A 23,272-nucleotide genomic window follows, 5' to 3' on the forward strand; every position below is an offset into this window, starting at 1 on the left:
ATACGATCATAGGCCACATAACGGTGTGTACTGTATGTATAACTAACACACTATGGGTGAGGGCCGACACTGCGGGTAGAAGGTGAGGGACGGCTGCATAGCGTCGTCTATTTATGGTGGAGATAATGATGGTCGATACGTCATGAGTAATTGATAAGGAGGTTAGGACAGCGTGCGTGCCTGACCTCTCATGACGCTCTTCTGCTCTCATAACACCCCTCTGCCCTCTCATAACACCCCTCTGCCCTCTCATAACACCCCTCTGCCCTCTCATAACATCCCTCTGCCCTCTCATAACACCCCTCTGCCCTCTCATGACGCCCCCTTGCCCTCTCACCCCTCTGCCCTCTCATGACGCCCCCTTGCCCTCTCATGACGGTAATTGACACGCCAGATCCTTGCCCTTGTTCCTTGTTCAATGGCGTCAGAGGGGGATCTCAGTGCATGTGAAAAGAATGGCCCACAGATCAAGTGAATCGTATTGTTTACAGGTTGGGTTGCCTTCAATGTTCTTCAATGGCGACGTGTTAATTTGCTTTCAGTATAGTGGAAGTTTCTCGCGTGTTTCCCTCCGTTGAAAAGGAACAATGCCGCGGGAGTAATTATATCGAGATTAAATAGACGAGGAGGTGTAGGGCATTACCATTCAGCGGACGGCCACACACCGCACGTAAATCCTGGACCAACACCTCGCTGTCCGCCACACAATGTCCCGCCGTCTCATTTTGGGGCGTAAATTTGCATGTCCAGTATTGTGTGGACATTGCTAGGCCGAGGGGAAGGCTGTACACCTCCCCCCAGGGACCACTAACTGTCACCCCTCGGTCCAGCCGTGGCCCAAGAGGGGAAAAACCACCTGAAATGTGAGGGTAGCGAGGCGGAGGCTGTGCGGGGGTGTGGGGGAGCCTGTGTGAGGGAGGTAAGCCTAAGGACCAGTGTTATTAGCGCCCTCATGAGTCTGCCTCCGCCATTATGGATCATGCCTGCCAACTTCCTCACACAATATTTACATTTTCTCCGTCGTCTTTACAGTTAGTAAGTGAGAGTCGTGCTAAATTATGCTAACCCGTAAGTGGAGAGGGTTGGCAGGCAGGCAGGGGCAGGCTGTGTTTACCCGGGAAGCCTAACCTAGTCACCATCCGTTACTTTTAGATCTTTTCTTCTCAACCTAAAATCCTCATGAATACTGTGTCCTACCCTTTACCGCGGCCAGGGCTAAAGGAGGGGGGGGGGGCGCCATAGGCCTACGCGGTGACTTTAAGTCAATTACGTAGCATTGAGATTTATTCAGGCCAGCCTCTTATCATGTCCTTACCACTACGACTCTTGGGTCTGGCGGGACGGACGATGGCTCACCAACCAGGGGATTTGGAAGTGACTGAGTATTGTATTTAAATTGCTACTCTCTGATTGTCGGGTAGGCCTAAGGTACTTGTTTTGTAATATTTCCTTGGGTGTGTTGGCGGCCAGGCGGGGACTAGTACAGTACGGTGTATTATTCAAGTAGCGGGATGATGATGGTAGGAATTCTAATGTACTTCCCAGATGCCAACAGTTTGAAGATAAGCCGAGCGTTAGCATAACATTTCGTCATTTATAGAATAATTATTAACGTGAGAAGAATATTGGATTTATTTTCTATATTTTAAGCCATAAAAAACTTATTTATTCTATATTTAAGTTGTGATATAAGAATAAATTAATAGTAAAGAGATATTGTCGATAAATCCGGCGAGTAACACAGTAATACACAGAACTCGGTACATGGGATAGAATGTTGGTGAAATGTGACTAATGTTGACTTGTGATAATTTACATATTGTTGTGGTGTAGGTCTTGGGAGTTGTTACACACACACACACGCACACACACGCACACACACACACACATTTTTAATTGGTGATGGACTAAATCTCTCTCTCTCTCCTTTTTTTAATTTCGTCAACAACACGTGTCGAGGAAATATAAATTCTGTCACCCTCACCGACCCAGAAATATTGGGTAGGAGCTTAAACAGTTCACCCTTAGTGATCAACATTCCTCTCTCTCCCTCCCTGGCCCTCACTTACCTACCTCTCTTGTCCACCAGTGTCCACTCTCCCTCCATACCTCCCTCCCCTTCTTCACTTTCTCTCCCTCTTTTCTGTATTTTCCTTCTTGTCCTCTCTCAATTTATTTTTTCTTCTTATTTTCTTGACTTTTCTTATCTCTCTCTCTTTCTCTCTCTCTCTCTCTCTTTATCCAGTACTCTCTACTTCCCCTTCCCCTTCCTCTCCCCTTGTCTCCTCCTTATCTTCCTTCTTTATGCAGTAATGTCCACTCTCCACTTCCCTCCTTCCCCCTCTCTTTCCTGCCTCCTCCCACATTTTCTTTCTTCCTCCCCTCCTCTTCTCCCCTCGTTGTCCGGCGATGTCCACTCCAAGTCTCCCCTCCCCTCCCCTCCCTCCCTCTTTCTCCCCTCGTTGACCAGCACTGTCCCACTCCCAGCTTATGCACCCCACCCTCCCTCCTTCCCTCCTATCCCCTCCTTTCTCTCTTCCCTCTCCCCCTTCTTGTTTCTACTCTTGCAGCCTATCTCCCCTCTCCTCCATTCTCTCCCTTCTTCCCTCCCCTCCTTATCCAACAATGTCCAGTCCCTCCCTCCTTCCCTCCTTAGTGTCCAAGTGTCCAGTTCCCTCCCTCCCTGCCACTCCTCACCTCCCGGCAATGAGAATTCGGGAGGTGGAGGTGGAGAGAGTAATGCGATTGTCCGTCTGCTTTGCATGGAGCTGTCCGCCGCCTGCTGCCCTAATGGAGTTTCCTGGCCTCAACACCCCGGCTGAATGTTGAGTGGCGCCGCCTAAATGGTCCTCCTCCAGTCACCACCTCACGCCGCCTCACCAGTTGTAGTTTTGGTGACCGATGGAAGAAAACGGCTTTGGTCTTGAGTTGGTTGAGGTTTTTTTTTGTTTATATTGAGGAAAAAGATTTGGGTTGATTTTTTTTTAGTAGAGGTTTTTAATGATTTTTTTTTTTCAGATTAAAGGAAGGATTTTAGGGAGGGAAGGACAGAGGAGGAGAGGTGTTTGAGGGGTCAGGGGGGAGGTGGGGGGTCAGGGGGGGGATGAGGGGTCAGGAGTGTGAATTTTAAGTGACCCTCCGTAAATATATTTCCTTTTTCTCTTCTGACCTTTTGTGTGTTTTGGGGAGTTAAAGAAAACGTAGTGAGGAGGATAAGGTAGGGAATGGAATGAAGGGATGGCGTTGGAAAGAATGGGAGGAAGGGAAGGGAAGGGAGGGGAAAGATAAGAGAAGTGTAAAAAAAAAGAATAGCAGGAAGAAGGAAGGAAGGAAGGGAGGGTAAACACGGAAGGCAGGAAGAGTAGAGGGAAGGAGGGAAGAGTGAAATGAAGGGAGGAGGAGACAAGGAGAGGGCAGTTTGAGTGGACCCCCGAAAAGCGATTGTCCCTTTCTCTGTTTCTTCTGCTTTATCAAGATCTGCCCTTTATTTATTTATTTTGGTTTATTCACATATTCTCTTCCCTTCTTCCTTTCTTTCTTTCTTTATTTATTTGTTAAAAGATAATTATTCTAGGGAGAGACTTTGATGAATTAGAAATAGTTTAAGTAGGAAATTGAGTTGACTTATAGGAATTTAGGTTAGGTTAGGTAAGGTTAGGTTAGAGAGAGAGAATTTAGGTGTTTTTTTACGTATCAATTTAATAATGATAAATAGATAGATAATTGTGGAGTATATTTTACGTGTTTAAAGAAAATCCTTAGTTTGGGGGGGGGAGTGAGGAGGGAGAGGGAGTGGGAGAGGTGAGAGGAAGGAGGGGTAAGGGGGGGGAGAGGTGAGGAGTGTCGGCAAAAGTTAAAAGTATTTAAGGAGAACTTAGAGAAAGAGAGAGAAAATGTGTTTGTTTATATTTGGTGTGTGTGTGTGTGTGTGTGTGTGTGTGTGTGTGTGTGTGTGTGTTAATGTACCTTTTTGTGTGTATGCTTATAGTTCAGGTGTTTTTATACATGTTGCGTGTTAAGGTATCCGTGTGCGTGTTTATGTATGTATTTATGTATGTATTTTCTGTGTCTGTTTATATTGATACATCCAGAGAACTTAGTTACTTCAGAAAAAAGACAAGAACAAAGTATTAAACTGTAAGTAAAAATAACTAAACTTTGGCGAGATCAGGTTTAATCTCTCTCTCTCTCTCTCTACAGTATTAAACTCCCTGAATCCTTATTACTTCCCTACTGTGACGTAGCTGTGTGGTGTGTGGGGGGGGGGTTTGCTCCAGATTTATGTGTGGTCATAAACTTTTTCATACGCATGCATACATAAATACATACATACATACATACATGCATTACATACATACATACATACATACATACATACATACACTGGTAATACCTTCGTTTTTACACTCTCCCTCCCTTCTTATGTACAGTATTCCCCTCTCACACACATCCCTACCCCACGCTCCCTCCCTCCCTCACACAATCTCCCACACACTCCCTCATGCCCCCTCCCACACGCCCCTCCCACACTCCCACACGTCGGCACACGTCAGTGAGATTAGTACGGGGCGGAGGTGGAGGAGGGAGGGAGGAGGTGTGGGAGGGAGGAAGTGAGCTTTGGAGGGAGGAGGAGGAGGAGGAAGTGGACGGTGGTGGGAGGCGTAGGAGGAGGGTAGGTAGGTAGGGAGGGAGGGAGCGTGGGAAGGAGGGAGGGGGGAAGGAAAGTAGGAGGGAGGGAGGGTGAAAATGGCAAGTTTTCAATATCACAAGTCAAACAGCAATTTACATTCATGCCCGGGGCAAGCCTGTCGCACCTTATCTCCCTGTGCTCGGACCCGATAGGCAAATTCAACCGCGTTAAGGGCACCTAAGCCACCCCTAGGGCCAGCATAAGGGAATCAGGGTCTTATGGCCAAGAGGTCGTAAGGGCGGGAATGGATTAGGGTGAGGGTGAGGTGGTTAAGGTCCCGGTGGAGGAGGGGGTCGGCATGCACGGGCTAGGAGAGGAATAGCCCCCGGGGAGACGACCAATGGCGGCCGCATATAAAAAGATCGGTTTTCACAAAATAAGAGGTCAGACCCCGCGATTTTTACATAACGCCTCGAAACACTGGTGAGAGAGAGGGGGGGCGAGAGGTCACTTGGTTGGTGAGCGGGAGGGAGGGGAGGGAGGGTAGGTAGGAGGAGGAAGAGAAGGTGAGGGTGGTGGAGGGAGGGTGAGTGGGGGAGTTGGCTTGATGGAGGGGGAGGGAGAATGTGTAGTGATCCTTGTAAGTGTGTCAGGATAGCCAGCGATCATGTAAGTGTAAAGTGTGTAAGGTAGTGATGGTTTAAGTGTGTTTTCATAGTGACCCCGGAAGTTTTTAAGTCAATATTTACACTTTTACGAGAGATCTTGATGTATGGTGTGTGTGTGTGTGTGTGTGTGTGTGTGTGTGTGTGTGTGTGTGTGTGTGTGTGTTAATTGTCGGTCAGAACTGAACTCTGACGTCACAATTGGCTCAGCCATATTAATGTTATGAATTTTAAATCGACTCTGTATCTGTGTTCTTCTAGCTAAGTAAACTGTTTTAATAACAACTCACACACACATTCATTTTCTCACTCACTCACTGTCAATCTCAAACCACGACCCCCACAAACCACGACCCCCACAAACCACGACCCCCACAAACCACGACCCCCACAAAGCACGACCCCCACAAGCCACTACCACCACTAACGACCGCACACCACCAACCACTAAGCATTAACGACCAGATCCAACACTGTCATCTTACTATAAAATCGTCCACTCCAATTTGCTGTGGCGCGTGGTTAAACATACCAGCAGTAAAGCCAGTGTCTCTCTCTCTCTCTCTCTCTCTCTCTCTCTCTCTCTCTCTCTCTCATATCTAACTACCCAAGGGACATATCAGAGGAGTTGTAATTAAGGTCGGGTTTTGCACCATTTCTCCCTGATCCTTCGACCATGTTGAGCCCTATGTGACTTAGCTCTGTCTTGTTGCCGTGGAAGCCTTGGTAGTGTAGGGGTGAGGGGATGTAAAGGTGTTAAGGAGGTGGTAAGGGTATTTAAGAGGTAGTAAGGGGTGGGGATGGTTAAGGGGTGGTAAGGGATGCTAAGGGGCGAGAAACGTTATTGGGGGTTAAATAGGGGGAGGAGGTGGGATGGATAATAGAGAGGAAAGGATAGACGGAAATAGGGGGATAGTTAGGAAGGTAAAGGAAGGGAGAGAGAGAGTAGGAGAGGGAAAGGAAGAGGGAGAAGGGGAAAGTAAAGATTGGTATACTTAATAAAGGGAGAGAATGAAAGGGGAGGAGGGTAATAGATGAGAGAATGTAGTAAATAGGGAGAGAGATGTGGCATGAGAGGGAAGGAAAAGGGAGAGGGAGTGAGGAAGAGGTATTACATGGGAGGATAAAAGTGAATAGGGAGAGAAATATTGCATGGGAGAGGGGAAGACAAAGACGTTGAAGGAGGAAGGAAGAGTGGGTGAGAGGGGGGAGTGGGTGGGTGAGAGGAGGGAGTGGGTGGGTGAGAGGAGGGAGTGGGTGGTAGGGGAGTTGATCACCATAGAGTACACGAGGAGAGGCCAGACGGTGGTGTGTGTGTGTTTGTCTTGGTACCATCCTCCCTCACTCTGGGTAAACTTCACGCCCGCACGCGCCCCCCAACACGTACATTACAAGGGCCGCCCACTACCCACCCCACCTCCAACCCACCCCAACCTAACGTAACCCACCCACGTTCCTCCACACACACACACACACACACACGGAACTAGGGCTAAGGTAGGGTTGATTGGATGGCTAGGACCGGGGCTAGAACTAGAGTAGGGTAGGCCAGGGTAGGGCAGGGTAGGGCAGGGTAGGGCAGGGTAGGGCAGGGTAGGGCAAGGCAGGTAGGAGCAAGGTCGTCACGGGTGGGTAGTGTTTACATCCTACCGTAGTTATTTATCCAAGTAACTTCTGGGGGAGTCGGTCACCTGGTGTCTGTTGCTCACCTCCCCCACCCCACCCTCCCCTCACCTGTTTTAGGGGAGGGGAGGAGATAGCATGCTGGGGAGGGCCTGGGGAGAGGGAGGGAAGACGCTGGGGAGAGGAGAGAGGGAGGGAGGACGCGTGGGGAGAGGAGAGAAGCCCTGGGGGAAAGGTTACATAGCAGATCGGCCTCCTGCTGGGGGAGTACAAGTGGACGGGGGAGGTATATGATGGTGTTGACGGGAGGTGCTGGGGGAGGTCACACTGTCCTATGATGATGTTAGTTTATCTCAAGGGGGGGGGAGGAGGGGGTGCTGATGTGTAGATTAAAAGGTAAGAAAATGTGAGGGAGAGAAGTAAGGATAGATAGAGAGACAGGGGAGGGGGGGTAGATGGGAGGATAGAGGGAGAATAGGAATGATGTACACTTGTTCAGGAACGAGTGACGTTAAGTGGCATCACGTGACTGGAGGCTAAAGAAGCAGTTAGGTGTGCGTGACTTAAGTGAGAGGCGGCCGTGGCACCCTGGCTGGCACGGTCCAGGCACCCACACCATCTCTGGTAGGATCACACACACACACACTAATGACGTGTGGGAACTACACCACATCGCGCGCTGGAATCCTCCCTTCCTGCTCCTGCTGCACCATCATCGCCTTAGTAGACCTATGTTGTGTGTGAGTCCTAACCAGGGTGACGTCTGGAGAGCTTAACTACACATCCTTCTTGGGGTATGTCCATGAGGGATCCTATGTTAGGGAGTCCTTCAGTGACTTGATGTGTCTTGTGAGATATATTCATGGACATCTGATGTAAGTCATTGAGGAAGTCGCCTCCCTTCCCCCTCATTCTGTCCCTCCCTGGAAGGTCTCTTGAAAGTCTCCGGGAAAGTTGTCTGGAACTTATATAGAGTTTACTGAACGTCTTGGAAAGTCTGCTCCTGGAAGTCGGTGTTTGGGAGGCCTGCTTGAGTCTCCTGCTAGGCCACCTCGTGTCCCCTTGTACAGCCTCCGCTCTAAAGATCAGTGTTGGATAGTCACCTCTGAGGCCCTGGGTAGAGTCAACACCAAGTCCCTCATATATATTACCCTACTAAGCCATCCCAACACACTCTCCCCGGAGCCTTAAGTAGAGTCATACTCAAAGTCCTCCCCAGCCAACCAGGACTCCCTAAAACGTACTCTGGAAATCCCGTCTGGAAAGTCACCCTCTGAAGATTAACTGAAATCTGCCTCAGGTCCTTGATACAAACTCCACTCTCACTTAGTCCATTCTTACAAGTCCCTCTCAAGTCCTTGGTCAAGTCCCTCACCGTGAGTGTGTCCTGAGACGTCCCCACCAACTCCTACTGGGGAAGTCCTGGCCGGAAAGTCGCCGCTGGAAGTCTTGTGGCAGTCCGGATATGAAAGCTCCAATAAGCTCCTCATTTTTTTCTATTAGCGGAGGAGGCGGTGACGGGACAAACGACCCTCTGGAGGAGCTGTAGAGGGACGAGATTCCAGGGGCGTGGCGTGCCTGGTGGGGTCTGGGCCTAGGTAATGAAGGTCTGGACGGTCAGATTAGAATATGTACTGCAGATGTGAAGCCTCGAGATGACACGGCCCCTTAATCTTATCCGCCTCGCCTGTACGTGCCTGGGGGGAGACCTGAGGGGGAGTAGGGAGGTTAAGGAAGGGAGGAGACGTTATAAAGGGAGAGAGAGGGAGGGTGGGAGGGAGTAGATATAAAAGAGAGAGAGAGATTAGTGGAGGAGAGATTAGTGAAAGAGGAGGAGAGGTAAGAGAAGGAGAGACATGGATGTTACTTCTTCATATTGTGAGTATGGTGTCCCCTCTCTCTCTCTCTCTCTCTCTCTCTCTCTCTCTCTCTCTCTCTCTCTCTCTCTCTCTCGTAATCACATAAGATAATCTTCGTCATGTGTATTATAATAAACTATAATGTGTATGTATGTCAGTGTGATGTGTACGTGTGTGTGTGTGTCCGTGTGATGTGTACTTGTGTGTGTGTGTGTGTGTCCGTGTGATGTGTACTTGTACGTGTGTGTGCGTGTGTGTGTGTAGGCTGAGGTGTACACAAGAGAACATTACCATACTTACATCCAACACGGCATCAACTCATTTGCCTCCTGCCCCTCCCATACACCCTGTTTCCTCTCCCTCCTCTCCCACGTTCATCTCTCACATCTCCTTCCCTCCCATTATTCCCGCCTACATTCTTCTTTTTCTTCTTCTTCTTCTTCCATCCCTCCTCTCCCACGTTCGTCTTCTCCCACACTTCCTTCCCTCCCATTATTCCCTCCTTCTCCTCTCCCATATTCCCCCATGCTTTTATCAATTCCTACCTTTCCCCTTTCCCCGTTTTCTCTCCCCTCTTCCATTTTTTATCACACTTCTCCGTTTTCTCCCCTCCCCATTTCCTCCCTTCTCCATATTCTCCCCTCCCCCGTTTTCTCCTCTTCTCCGTTTTCTTCCCTATCCCGTTTTTTATCACACTCCGTTTTCTTCCATACACACACGTCGTTTTCTATGACAAGGGGCGACTCCCGTTAATTAGTTCCCTTAAAAAACTATCGCCATTATACTTAACTTAATTGTGTTGTAGGGAAGGGAAGGGTCTGTCTGTCTGTCTGTCTGTCTATGTCTGTGTGTCTGTCTGTGTGCTTTTCTGGCCGGTCTTTCTGTCTGTCTGTGCACATGTGTCTGTCTGTCTGTCTGTCTATCAGTGTTTGTGTCTTACGATCACTTCCTTTTCGTAAAATAAGTAAGTAAGCAACTAAGTAAGTAAGTAAGTAAGAATTAAAGTAAGGAAGTAAGATTTAAGTAAAGAGAGTGAGTAAGATTTTGTAGTAAAAGAAAGTAAGATTTAAAGTAAGAGCAGAGGGGGAAAGTTTGACGGTCAGGAGAGGTTGTGACTCCTTAACTTCCTGGAGTGAGAGGGAGTGAATGAGTGGGAGGGAGGGAGAGGGACTGAGTGGGAGGGAGGGAGAGGGACTGAATGGGAGGGAGGGAGAGGGACTGAGTGTAAGACTGTGGCTGGGAGGGAATGAATGAATGTGAGGAAGAGAAAGGGTGAGTGAGAGTGTAGGGAGGGGAGAGGGAGTGAGTGGGAGGGAGAGAGGGAGTGAATTGGAGTCTTGGGAAGGGGGGCGTTGGGATTGTAGAGAGGGGAGAGAAGGGGAGAGAGATAGAGGGGAGAATACTGTATTGTTTGTTTAGGTCCAATGCATTACCATTTTAGAGGTGGTGGTAGTGGTGGTGGTAGAGGTGGTGGTAGTGGATGGTGGTGGTAATAGTGGTAGTGGTAGTAGTAGTAATACTCGTACCACATAAACCACCCAATTAAACAAAGCTCATGTCATTTATAATGCATTAAACACATCCCTATACCAAGATGACCTCTGACCTGTCTTGTTACTGAATGATATCACCTCGTTTTGGTCCCTCGGTCAAAACACCTATTAGTGAGATATTTTGTTTACAGACGTATTAACACAAACACACACACACACACATACACACACACATACACACACACACACACACACACACACACACACACACACACACATACACACACACACACACACACACACACATACACACACACACACACACACACAGGCGATCGCAATTCCCCCGTTCATCGCTGACCATTATGAGTAACTAACTGCTAAACTACCTAACTACCGAATTGGGCTGTTAGGAACCTTTTGGCCCCATTAGTACAGCTGTAAGTAATTGAGCTTTCAGTAAACTTGCCTAACAATCCGACTACCGAATTGGGTCCCTCCTTCCCCCCACCCCCCCCTAACCCCCACCTTCACGGCACAACTTGGCCCATACAGTGCCACTCGGGCCAAGAACTTGTAATGTGCCGGCGTTGGACTTCGCCAGCACGGGCGAACACGACAAAAAGTTTGATTAGAAAAAGTGGCATTAACATATATTGTGTGTGTGTGTGTGTGTGTGTGTGTTTTGACATGCTCTACAACACTTAAGACTATAGCACTTTTCCACCACTTTACTACATTGACTATAACACTTTACCACCACTTTACTACATTGACTATAGCACTTTTCCACCACTTTTCCACCACTTTGTTACATTGACTATAGCACTTTACTACATTGACTATAGCACTTTACCACCACTTTACTACATTGACTATAGCACTTTTCCACCACTTTACCACCACTTTGTTACATTGACTATAGCACTTTTACCACCACTTTACTACATTGACTATAGCACTTTTCCACCACTTTTTTACTACATTGACTATAACACTTTACCACCACTTTACTACATTGACTATAGCACTTTTCCACCACTTTTCCACCACTTTGTTACATTGACTATAGCACTTTACTACATTGACTATAGCACTTTACCACCACTTTACTACATTGACTATAGCACTTTTCCACCACTTTACCACCACTTTGTTACATTGACTATAGCACTTTTCCACCACTTTACCACCACTTTACTACATTGACTATAGCGTTTTACCAACACATCAGAAAGGCCTCATTGCTCCACTCTCCTGAGCCTCGGAGAATACACCATCATTAATAGGTGCAATTAAGATGAGCCGTAGCGATAGAGGGGTCACGGAGTTAGCACATGCAAAATACACATAACTCAACCCGTGTTTAACTGTCGCGCTATTGGGGGGTGTGGGCGGGGGGTCGTGGGTGGAGGTGCATTGTGGGTGGGTGGGGAAGGGTTCGCTGTATGGTGGGGGTGGATTTCATACGTTACATTACATCCTCTGTAATTTATGGGTTTGTGGGAATGTCACACGTGTATTGTGCTCTGTAATTAATACATGGTTCTTGTATCTTCTTGTTAATGTGTTTTTGTTATTGTCTGCTGTTGTTGTCTGTTGTATGTTTGTTGTTATTGTATTTGTTATTTGTGTATTATTTTGTTGTTTATGTTGTTTTGTATTATTTCCGTCTCTCTCTCTCTCTCTCTCTCTCTCTCTCTCTCTCTCTCTCTCTCTCTCTCTCTCTCTCTCTCTCTCTCTCTCTCTCTCTCTCTCTCCTATGTTTAGTTATTACGATACTTCTTCCTCTGCATTTTATTTTATCTCTTGTTGCTTTTTTTTCATTATTCTTATTTCCTCACCTCTATTCTTCCTACGTCCCTATTTTTTTCATTTATCTTCTCTCTACATCCCCATTTCCTCATTATATCTTCCTACCCATTGAAATTACTCCCCTATTCACTCAAAACATCACTTTACTTCCCATTCTATCATCTCCCCATCCCCATTTCTCCCCCAATCACCCCAAAACATCACTTATCTCCCCAAATCTCTCTTGTTTATTTACGTCCTTTTAAAACACCTTTGCTTTACCCTCCCTACTCTCAGGCATCTCATCTCCATGTTCCAATAACGCGCACTTAGATGTCGACCCATAATACAGTCGCGTTTATCCTAAGTCCTTGTAAAACTTGGGGGTAAATCTCATGGCTTCCTGATTCACAGACCAAAAAAAAAGGTTCTTACGATAAAGTATTTCCTCTAAGTTGAAGATATTGGAATTTATCTTAACTGGTTGACTTACGATAAAACTGAGGAATACAATAATGGCGTCAAATTTATACTGAGACTGTAATTGGATCCTTTCACTTAGCATTAGTTAGGAGAGGAGATTATATTGTGGTTGAGGTCTACATACATACATACATACATACATACATACATACATACATACATACATATCAACTGATTACTCACGACAGGGGTATGGTGGGGATGAAGGATGGGGGGGTAGTGGGAGGTGAGAATTGATGGGAAGGAAGGGGAGGAGTGGGAAGGTAGGGAGGTGGGAGGGAGTTATAGGAAGGAAGGGAGGAATGATGGGGAGGTAGGGGAGTGATGGGGAGTTATAGGAAGGAAGGGGAGGAATGATGGGGAGGTAGGGAGTGATGGGGAGTTATAGGAAGGAAGGGGAGGAATGATGGGGAGGTAGGGGAGTGATGGGGAGTTATAGGAAGGAAAGGAGTGATGGGGGATAATGGGAAGCGAGGGAATGATGGGAAAGGTTGACTCAGGCTGCTCCTGGGAACATGAGGGCTGGCGCAGTTCTCTCCCTGACTCTTTAAAAACCTCCGTCAGGATTACCGGAAATGGCAAGTTGTTTATATAAAAGAAGGAACGTAATGCGTGTTGTGGGGGGTAGAAGAAGAGGGGAGAGGTAGGAGGAGGCGAGAAGGCTAGGAGAAGGTGGGGGTGAGGAGAGAGTGGGAGAGTAGGGAGGGAACGGGAAGGTAGGGTAGAAAGGGGGAGAGGGGATTGGAGAGGTGAGGAAAGATAGGGGAAGAAAGAAGGGGGATTGGAAAGAAAACTGGAACTACAGAAAATGGGAAATGAAAAGAAAACGGAGGCTCGAGGGAAAACGGAGACGCGACGATAGTTTAAGGGGAGACTGTTGTTAATGTCAGCACTCTATCTATCTATCTATCCATGTGTTCTAACCCTCACATTCTCTTGTTGCCTTCAGGTACGTTTGCCGAAGCCCTCGCCGCGCTCAAGCCCACCACAGGTAAACGACAAGCTTTCTTTTTAATTAAGCGTTCACCTCTTGTACGGTGTGTGTGTGTGTGTGTGTAGTCATGATAGTGATTGTTATGTGATAGTTTTGATGATAATGATTGTGATGATGATGATTGTTGTGATGATTGTAATGGTGGTGACGAAAATTATTTTGATGGTGGTAGTAATAATTGTGGTGATGTTGTTGGCGATGGTGGTGATGCAGATGATAGTAGTAGTAGTAGTAGTAGTAGTAGTAGTTGTAGTAATAGTAGTAGTAGTAGAAGTAGTAGTAAGGATGGTGGTAGGCGAGACTATAAAAATGTAGTAGGTAAAGAAAGAACAAAGGAGAACACAGTAAAGAGAGATAATAGAGAGAAGAGAGAGAGAGAGAGATGCTGGAAGACGAAGAGGAGGAGGAGGAGGCGGCGGCAAAGACGCTAATGTTGTTGTTATTAATCTTTCTTTGATACGCCTCCCCTTCCTTCCCTTTCCACCCCATGAGCAGAAAGGGTTAAAATCGTTCCCTCCTCCCCTCACCCCATCACCTTGGCAACACCTCCTTCCTTACACCCAATCCATCAAAAAATTACCCACCACCGGACTAACCCTATCCACTCCATCCACTTCATCCACTTCTTAATCCACCCTGAGAAAATGACCCACAAAACTAAATAAATTCAATACAATATCACCGTTTATTGAAGGTTAACAATAAAATAAAAAAAAACGTTTCTCAGGAGTTGTTGAAACGTTTTTGATAAGAAAGAAACGTCGAGGAGAAGTTATATGGCACCCTGGCACTGTTAACCCCCCCCCCCAACCCCCCCTTTCTCCACCTCCCTTCCTCCCTCCCTCCCTCCCACCCCGCCGGCCAGCCATCGCCTACGCCCCGATGCAACGCTCCCCCTGATTGGTTCGCGCCCGGGGGAGGTTAGTAAGATGAGATGAGATTGGCTAAAGCGCTTCATTAACGCTGATATGCCCTGGCGGCTGGCTAGGAGATAAATAGCCGCCGGTCAATACTTCTCTTAGGAAACGAAAATCTCTCTCTCTCTCTCTCTCAGTAAACAATTCCTGTGTTATAAGACGTGTCTGGGTATGGGTAGGTTAGGTTTCTGGGCTCGTCTCTGTCTGTGTGTTTATCTGAGGCGCTGTCTCTATGTGAACTGATTATATCCTCTTAGTAGACTTGGCAGTGTGTGAGTGTATGCTTTGTGTGTATGTATGTGTACGTGTTAGATGGGTGTGTGTGTGTGTAATGTTCCGTGTATGTTTTAGGTGTGTTTGTACTTGTATTTAAGTGTATGTATGTTGTATGTTCCGTAGGCAGATATACACATTAATGGAAATATATCTATGTATATTTTAAGATACGTTTTGGGGAAGTATATTATAAATAGTCACATATTGAAGTGTTTTACGGTAATTACAGCAGACAGACAGACAGACAGACGTAAGTATAGGCCTAGGAGGTGATTAAGAGGGGGGATGGAGGGGGGGGCGTGGGTGGCCAACTCGCGCCATCTATTGATCTAAGTCACCAGGAACCACCACCCCCCCTTACCCCCTCTCCCCCACCCACCATCACCCCCTTCCCCTCCCACCATTACCCCCTCCATCCCAAAACTACCCTGACTTGACCTTATTTTGACCCCCTACCCTCGCCTCGTCAACCCCTTCTCCTCTATCCCAAAACTACCCTGACCTCATTCATGCTCATTAACCCCATTCCCTGTTAATAGGTAGTTAAGTACACCCAATTGACGGTGGGCATCATCTTTAAGTTGACCTGTTAAGAGACCAAGAGCTGAGGAGGGAAATAAGAGAGTGAAATATGTTTACACTAGACGCATTGCTAGTGTTAGGTTAGGTCAATGTCAGGTCAGGTCAGGTCAGGTCAGGTCAGGTCAGGTTACTTGATAATTCGTGCAGTTAACTTGTCTCTTCTTCTTCTTCTTCTTCTTCTTCTTCTTCTTCTTAATCATTATCTCAGATGTTATTAGTATGCTTGTTGACGTAACAAAACTGGGCGGCAGGTAGTAAGCAGCCTTGTTTGTATGACATATACAGTATATATACTGTATATTTACGTTGTATAATTCATGTGTATCTATGTATGTATGTATGTATATGTATGTATGAGAGTGTGCATACACATATGTAACCCCCCGCCGGCACGGTGTTTGAGCCCCCATGAATATTCTACACCACCAAAATAGTGATTAATTCTGCGTCTGTGTGTTGAGAAGCTCGCGACCTGAATATGTAAACAAACTGCGCCGTGGAGAATCAAAATGGGTGGCTACTGCGCATGTCTCTCTCTCTCTCTCTCTCTAATGCTGTGTGTGTGTGTGAACAATTTGGCATTTTCTCTTCACAAGTTACAAATCTACCAAAGAAAACGCGACGATCATCCATCAAGGGAAAATGGGTCTAGCACAGTGACCAACCCTCCTCCACTCCATCATACATTATACATATATACCCAAAAGAAAACACACACACACACACACATACACACATACACCAACAATTATACATATTGTGAGGTTATCTATATGCCGAGGCCGACGGGTGTATAATAGAGATTGAAATTTATTGACTGTAATTTCTAGATCATCTGAGGTCAGGGCGGGGGGTCTCAAACACAGCCAAGCGGGGGTCCTGCTAGCCGGGGTTAGGTGGGGTGGTGGTAGGTACGGGGGGTAGAGCATTAATAGGGTGGATGAAACTTACTCTTGCTTATTATTCATGTATATTAAATTTCATATTCAATCTATTATTATTCTTATGGTGGCGGCGTGTGTGTGTGTGTGTGTGTGTGTGTGTGTGTATGTGTGTGTGTGTGTGTGTTTTTATGGCACGGACAGGAACGCAGTCAATAATATTTTTTCTCTCGTTTGCATATACACTCAAAGACATCACACACACACACACACACACACACATTTAATCGTTTCCAGGCAGTCCTCCCGGATAAGGTGTTCCCGTGTACAGGTACGATGACAAAACACCCCAATCATTTCCCCGGACACAGGTGTAGTCGTGTGTGTGTGTGTGTGTGTGTGTGTGTTTTAAGGTGTGTTTGAACCAGGAGATGTGTGTTTAAGGTCCTGTTGTATTCTGTGTAATAGTGTGCGTGTGTGTGTGTGTGGGTGGGTGTATGTGTGTGTGTGTGTGTGTGTTGTCTTTGTGTGTGTGTGTGTTTTAAATTCCTGTTTGTATATTTTAAAGTCATGTGAAGCTATCAGTACTCACCTTCTCCCCTTATAATACCCATCACCCCCCTTACCCTTTGAGGTAATTAGAGAGTTAATGAAAGAGGTGATTATAAAGGCAGTGTGGTCACCCCCTGGTTGTGTGGAGTAATGGAGTAGTAATTTATTGTACACACACCCACCCTCTCAATGTTTAATTATCAATAAGTAAGTCCTACTCTGTGTGTGTGTGTGTGTGTGTGTCTGTGTGTGTGTGTGTGTGTGTGATTAATTGTTAATAGGTAATTTCCATTCAGTATCTTGTGTAGGTAAATGTGTCGATGTGCGTGTGTGTGTGTGTTTGATTAGTAAGCAGTAGGTCCCAACCATCCCGGTATGTGTGTGTGTGTGTGTGTACAATAACGATAATACGATTAGTAGTAGTAGTAAAAGTAGAAACTAGTAGTAGTAGTAGTAGTAGTAGTAGTAGTAAACAGGCAGGCGTGGTGAAGGCGTGTGGTGGCGTGCCCGAGTAGAGAGGTATGATGACTTGAGGCGATGGTGGTGGTGGTGATGACAGTAGCCGCCTGATGGTGTGGGCGTGGCTACCTTCCTCCCCCTCCCCTCCTCCCCCACCACGCCATCCTCCAATCCTTATGTTCATTCTTCTCTCCTCCGCCTCCTCATCCTCTACATCTTCCTCCGGTCCAGTCCTCCTCTTCTTCCTCTCCTCCCAGGGAAGGTCGGACCAGCCGTGTGGAAGGTTGCATCGTGTGGTTATGTGGTAGAGTTGCGGTAGATGAAGTGTTGTGGCGCTGTGGTAGTGGTCATGTTCCTCTGTGGTGCAGGTCTTACGCCAATACCCGCTTCACTATACTCGTAGCAGCAGCAGCAGTGTTTACTACCGGTATTATTAGAACAGCTGATGAATGTTGCACCAACTGACGCCGTTGTTCACAAGGTACCGGTGCTGTTACTGGTACTGTACTGGTGTTGCTGTGAATTGAGCTACCGGTGGTACTTTTAGCTACTGTTGTAGTATTGGTAAGTGGCTTTGCGTGCTGCCAGCAGAGCTACCACTGCTACCGGGCGGGCTATCGGTGATGCTGCTACGGCCACTAGTGCTACCGGGTGGGCTACTGGTGGAGCTACCGGTGATGCTGCTACCACTAAGTGATGCTACCGGGTGTTACCTGTGCTTTCTCTACTAATAATGTCGCTACCGGGAGTGTTTTGGATGCTACCGGTGGAGTGACTACCGCTACCGGTGTTCCCGGTGTAGGTAGTGGTGTCGGCGGGCAGACATGTCCCGTGGTGGCTCAGGTGTCGGGCCGGGTAATACCTGTTATCACGTGTTGTACATCAGTAGCAACCCGCTCATTGTGGCCTGCTGCCGGGCCACTCCTGCTGACCAGGGCCGCTCCAAGTGGCCCACCTCCACCTCCCGGGACACTTGTTGGGCCTCAACACCCGGCCACACCTTCTTGTGTTAGTGTGTACAGCTCTGGGTGTGGTCAGTCCGTACCTTAGTCTTATCCAGGGGCGTTAAAGATGGCCTCTCCTGCCCCTACACCCATCACTCACTCCTTAAGAGACTAATTTCTACGCCATAAATGAGTGGTATAATCTGGTATTTGTAATGAGTCTTCTCTGTGTGGTCAGTATATCAAGAGGTTTGTAGTAACTCGCTGCTTCTCGCGTTGAAAATTTACGTTGGTACGGCTGGGCATTTTGGGGGCTGTAAGGTAATAACGTATTGTTTATCTCGGTGTTACGCAAGAGTGAACTCGACCCCAACTTCCGTGTTGCTTTTACGAGCTCTGGGACGATCCACCTTACACCTCTAGGTCGTATAAGCCTTTCTAAAACTCCTTCAGGAAGGCCGAGGGGTGAAGATGTCGTGCGAAAGGATGGTTGGTGGAGTAGGTGTCCTTCGGGAGCCTCGGGGAGGGTGGGAGGTTCTGCATGGCGGCGACAGATGGCAGCACCGGGCGGGCGGGGACGGCGGCATCCTGGGTTGTGTTTTTTCCCCCAAGAAGAACAAGGACGCCATTAAACTACCACCAGTTGAATTATTAAGAAGCATTAAGCCAACCGAATCCTTATTAGGATAATTTAGTATAATGGAAAGGAAATTTGATTCAGTAGTTTGTTGTTTTTTCGGATGGTAGCGATCTGTGTTGAGTACATCGCCGTCCATCTTGGGAATGAACGAGCCTGGCCTGGCTGGCCTCCCACACTTCATCTCGCTCTCGTCTCCTGGAAAATATTAGTCACTCCTCGCGGTGCAGACGTTGGCATGGCCGCTGCTGTGTGCCTTTTACAAGATAAGGTTTATGCTTCTGGCTCATCCTGTGTAATGTGTCTAGACAACATCCTTAGGCGTTAAACTACATATGGAATATATATAAAATTACAATAAACTTAAGATATTCATTTACTGGTGAAGATCCACCTGTGTACCCCTAACCTTCATGTCTTCTCTACAAAAAAAAGAGAAGAATTTAACTCCAGTTTTATAGATTTCGATAATTTTTATCGATCGCTTCAGCAAACCCCGATAGTACCACATTTTTACATGACCTTGGCATTAACTGATACCTTACCTAGATATGTAAAAATTTAAGGGATAATTGATTAAATTAGTGTGTATGTGGAGGCGCGCGAGGCCCAGCGTGTGTTTATAGAGCCATAATTGTGGGTCCATCCACCCCGTGTTACCCGCCTCTCAACATTGCCTTTGTTTCTCCTATCGATCCTCCTCTGCTCGGATGCCAAAACACAAAGAACACTAAACTATTTCCCCATTTTTAACCACTTTTTTATCACCCATTAATGGCTAGTTTACTGTGAATGGGGTACCTATTTACCCCTTATATTACCGTCGTTTAACGAAAGCCTAAAGGTATTAATGCGTCGGTTGGGAGATGGATTAATTGAAATATAGATGACAGTATGGGAGCGCGGTCGGGTGTCGGCAGTGTCATTTGATCCTCTAAAACAAGCCGCTAACAGCTTTCCAATTGATAAAAATGGCAGGCAGTCCTTTTATCATGATGTCACAATATTAGTTTTTTATGCCCGTTATGGCGTCGATAGAGGAGGGGGGGGGCGCACTCGACTGGCACATAGGCCTTGTTAGTGTGTCTGGAAATAGGCTTTTTTATATTCTTATTTACGGTTTATATTATTATACGAAAAATGAAATAATGTAGAGGAATAGTTTTATGCTTGTAGAATATATTAGACAAAATAAATTACCCCAAGTCGAAAAGTAAATTAGCTTGTAGTTCGTTGGTATTTATTTTGTATTTTTAGTAAGGTTAAAATAACAGAAATCTTGTATTTTTTGTATTTTTCTATTATTTAAGTTATACTAAAATGGCATTATTTCAGAAGAAGTTTATGTATTATTTTTCAAATGGCTGTAGCATCGTCATCTTGTTACAGCTGACGTCATTTCATTATATTGACGGTAATGCATTTGTTGTCGGTACATGCACTTGTCGGATATGTATTTTACCGGTAGAACGCTTCGCCGGCAGTTGTGTATTTTGTAACTTAAAACTACGGTAATTTTCTATATTTACCAGTACTTAGTTGATCGCTTTACCGGTACTTAAACAATGCATTTTATCTGTACTTCTCCATGGCAAATTTACCAGTACTTATTTGATCGCTTTACCGGTACTTAAACAATATAATTTCACTGGTACTTACTACAAATTTACCGGTACTTACTGCCAATACAAATTTACCAGTACCAGTTGATCAGTATATACATTTTAACAGCACCTGTCAATCTATAACATTATCGGTACTCGTACATTACCCCGGTATTAGAATCTTCTATATTACCGGTAACCTTTTCGTTCCTTTATACACCGGTACTAGAAGCTTTTATATTACCGGTAATCATTTCGTCCCGTCATACACCGGTACTAGAAGCCGTTGTATTACCAGTACCGGTCATGGAGACATACCGGTAGAGAGGCTAAGTTAGAAACCTTATTGGCGGCTTTTGTTTAGATGTGTACCGGTATGGCTTCCTTGTATGGTTGTCTGTATGTCTTGTGTGTGTATGGTTATATTACTTGCCTGTATTATTGTAGGGCATGTATGTATGTATGTATGTATGTATTCATTTGTGTATTTATATCAGTAATAACATATACCACATCAATAAGGGTTTGTAATTTATATGTGTTTGTATATATGTCTATTTTTATCAGTAATACACAAGTCTGTCTGTCTGTGTATTTCTGTGAATAAGTGACACAAAAGCCACTAACTCCATCAGAGATTAATAAGTACGTGTCCAGTGCGGCGGTGGTCCAGACTCCACTACACAAAGAGTATTCAATCCCCCTCTGTCTATTCTTTTTTTTTTTTAATCCCTTCTAGAGGATGGGCGCGGCGAACAATATGCTTGGAAGCTGTGGTGCACGACCCCGGCCTATTACCGTGACAAAAGCCGCGATTACGAGCCTCCCATTACCCCTCACTTTACATCACCAACACGCGACAAAAAAATGATATCATAAAAGGGTTTGGCAGGAGAGCTCTACCCTTCCCTCCCTCCCTCCCTCACTCTCTCCCCCTCCTAGCATGCGGTACGACAACCTGTACATCAGCGTCCCGGCATCGTACACTACCGCTGCCAGACGACGATGAATTGAGATGTAGTTCTTTTATGGCTTTAAGAAATAGGTGTTAATTGGTTTCAGATGATTTTTTTAGACGTAATCTCGTGAAAAATCGGATGTAGTAATGATTTGTCGCGAGAGGAAGAGGCAAAAAAAAGGGTGTAAGCGCAGGGCCATTGGGGAAACGACGCCTGACAGGATTACACAATTTTTTGCACGGGATCACCATTCAGCGGCGTGTTAACTCGACGGCCTGTGAAATTACAAACCAAATAATGACGATATCATCTCCCCCGTAGGCCTAGGCGCGGTGGAAAACGATAGGGTAATTAAGTGAATTAGTCTTTATGGCGGCTTGCGTTTGAGATCGTTGTGAAAGCCGCCGCTGGAGTGTGTCGACCTGACGCCACTACACACACACGGCTCCCTTACACCACTACCTTACACCGTTACCGCCATTGTTTTTATGTTCTGAAGGTTTAAGTTGTCGTAGAAGAGGTTTCCAGTGGCTGTGTTGATATTCGAAAAGGTTTATAAACTCGTACGGAGGAGAATGTTATCGTACGCAAGGGGTTAAGTTATCGTACTCAACAGGTTAAATTATCGCACGCGGGAAGTTAAGTCAGAGAAAGATTAGATACACATATATAGATAAATAAATAAAGAAAGAAAGCGATCGAAATAAAGAGCGAGAGAAAGGGATAGAATGTAGTTAAAATGAGAGCGAGAGAGAGATTAATAATAATGATGATAATGACAATAATAAAAATGCATTAGAATGATAACGAATTAGTGTCAATGCAATTTACACCCCTCCTTCCCTGCACTCCCTCCCCTAAACACACCTGGACAAGGACCCGCCTGACGATACCCAATTAAGGTAAAGGGTAAACTTGACACCTCTGAATTGTCCTCCCTCCTTCACGCCCTTCCTTCCTCCCTCCCTCCCTCCTCCCTTCCTGCTTCTTTCACTCCTTCCTTCCCACACGTCTTCCCTTCTTCCTTTCACGAGAGGAAATAGAGAGAGAAGATGAGAGAAGACAAAAACAAAGAGAGACAGACAGATAGACAAACTAATATGGCAGGTAACACAACCTCCCTCCCCCCAGCAGGAGTTACCTGGTAACAACCTGAGGGTGCTGCAACGTACCTGGGAGGGGGAAGGTGCAGGAGGAACCCAGGTCACCAGTGTGTGTGTGTGTGTGTGTGTGTGTGTGTGTGTGTGTGTGTGTGTGGACGTCTTCTATTGTCACTTGTTATTGTAGCCAAAAACAAAAGTTAGAATTCTGATCATTACTGAAGACCGAAGTTAATCTCTCTCTCTCTCTCTCTCCATTACCATCATCATCTCGTCACTGCACTTTTGACGCCGGGTTGACCTTTGCGGTGGTGATAGGGGAGAGAGGGTAGCATTGTGGTCATCCTCTGTGGCTAGTGAAGGATAGTTCAGGCCAGGGATAGGTAACAAGAGTAGAAGGAGGATAGTGGTAGAGGGAGGGAGGAAGGGAGAGGGGACTAACGAAAGGTGTAACAGGGAGGAGAGGAGAGCTAATGAAAGATGCGACAGATCAGGAGGCACCCAGGACGTCACCTTCAGGAGGCTGCCAGGACGTCACCATCAGGAGGGGACAGGCCAGGAAGGCAGCAGGAGGCGGGAACAACAAATGAGCTTCCTGGGGCGGCCGTCAGAGGGGGTCGTGTGACTGTGTAATATATATTTGTTGGGGCGCCGCTGTCTTGGTTATTATTAGTATTATTTATGTATGTGTACTGTACTGGGACCACCTGAAGTTTGGGCACCCTCGCTAATTACACCTGATGATTGAACGAACAGCCTAGTCTAACCTAACCTAACCTAACATTAATTTAATCTAATATAACATTAATTTAAAGCTAAC

General features: G+C 46.2%; 1 protein-coding gene across 3 annotated transcripts in view; it reads left to right on the forward strand.

Moving 5' to 3' along the window:
• The window catches only part of LOC121864952 (POU domain protein 2-like), a 71,491-nt gene that overhangs the window by 27,254 nt on the left and 20,965 nt on the right, over positions 1-23,272 (forward strand). For 2 of the 3 annotated variants that reach the window (XM_042364170.1, XM_042364172.1), the window contains exon 3: positions 13,497-13,538. The exons of the other annotated variant lie outside the window; for it this stretch is intronic. In XM_042364170.1, coding sequence (XP_042220104.1) covers positions 13,497-13,538 — 42 coding nt within the window. The remainder of the gene's footprint in view (positions 1-13,496; positions 13,539-23,272) is intronic. 3 annotated transcript variants of the gene reach the window in all.

The sequence above is a fragment of the Homarus americanus genome, unplaced genomic scaffold (assembly GCF_018991925.1).
Source record: "Homarus americanus isolate GMGI-L3 unplaced genomic scaffold, GMGI_Hamer_2.0 scaffold2539, whole genome shotgun sequence".
In the NCBI taxonomy this organism is placed as follows: Eukaryota; Metazoa; Arthropoda; class Malacostraca; order Decapoda; family Nephropidae; genus Homarus; species Homarus americanus.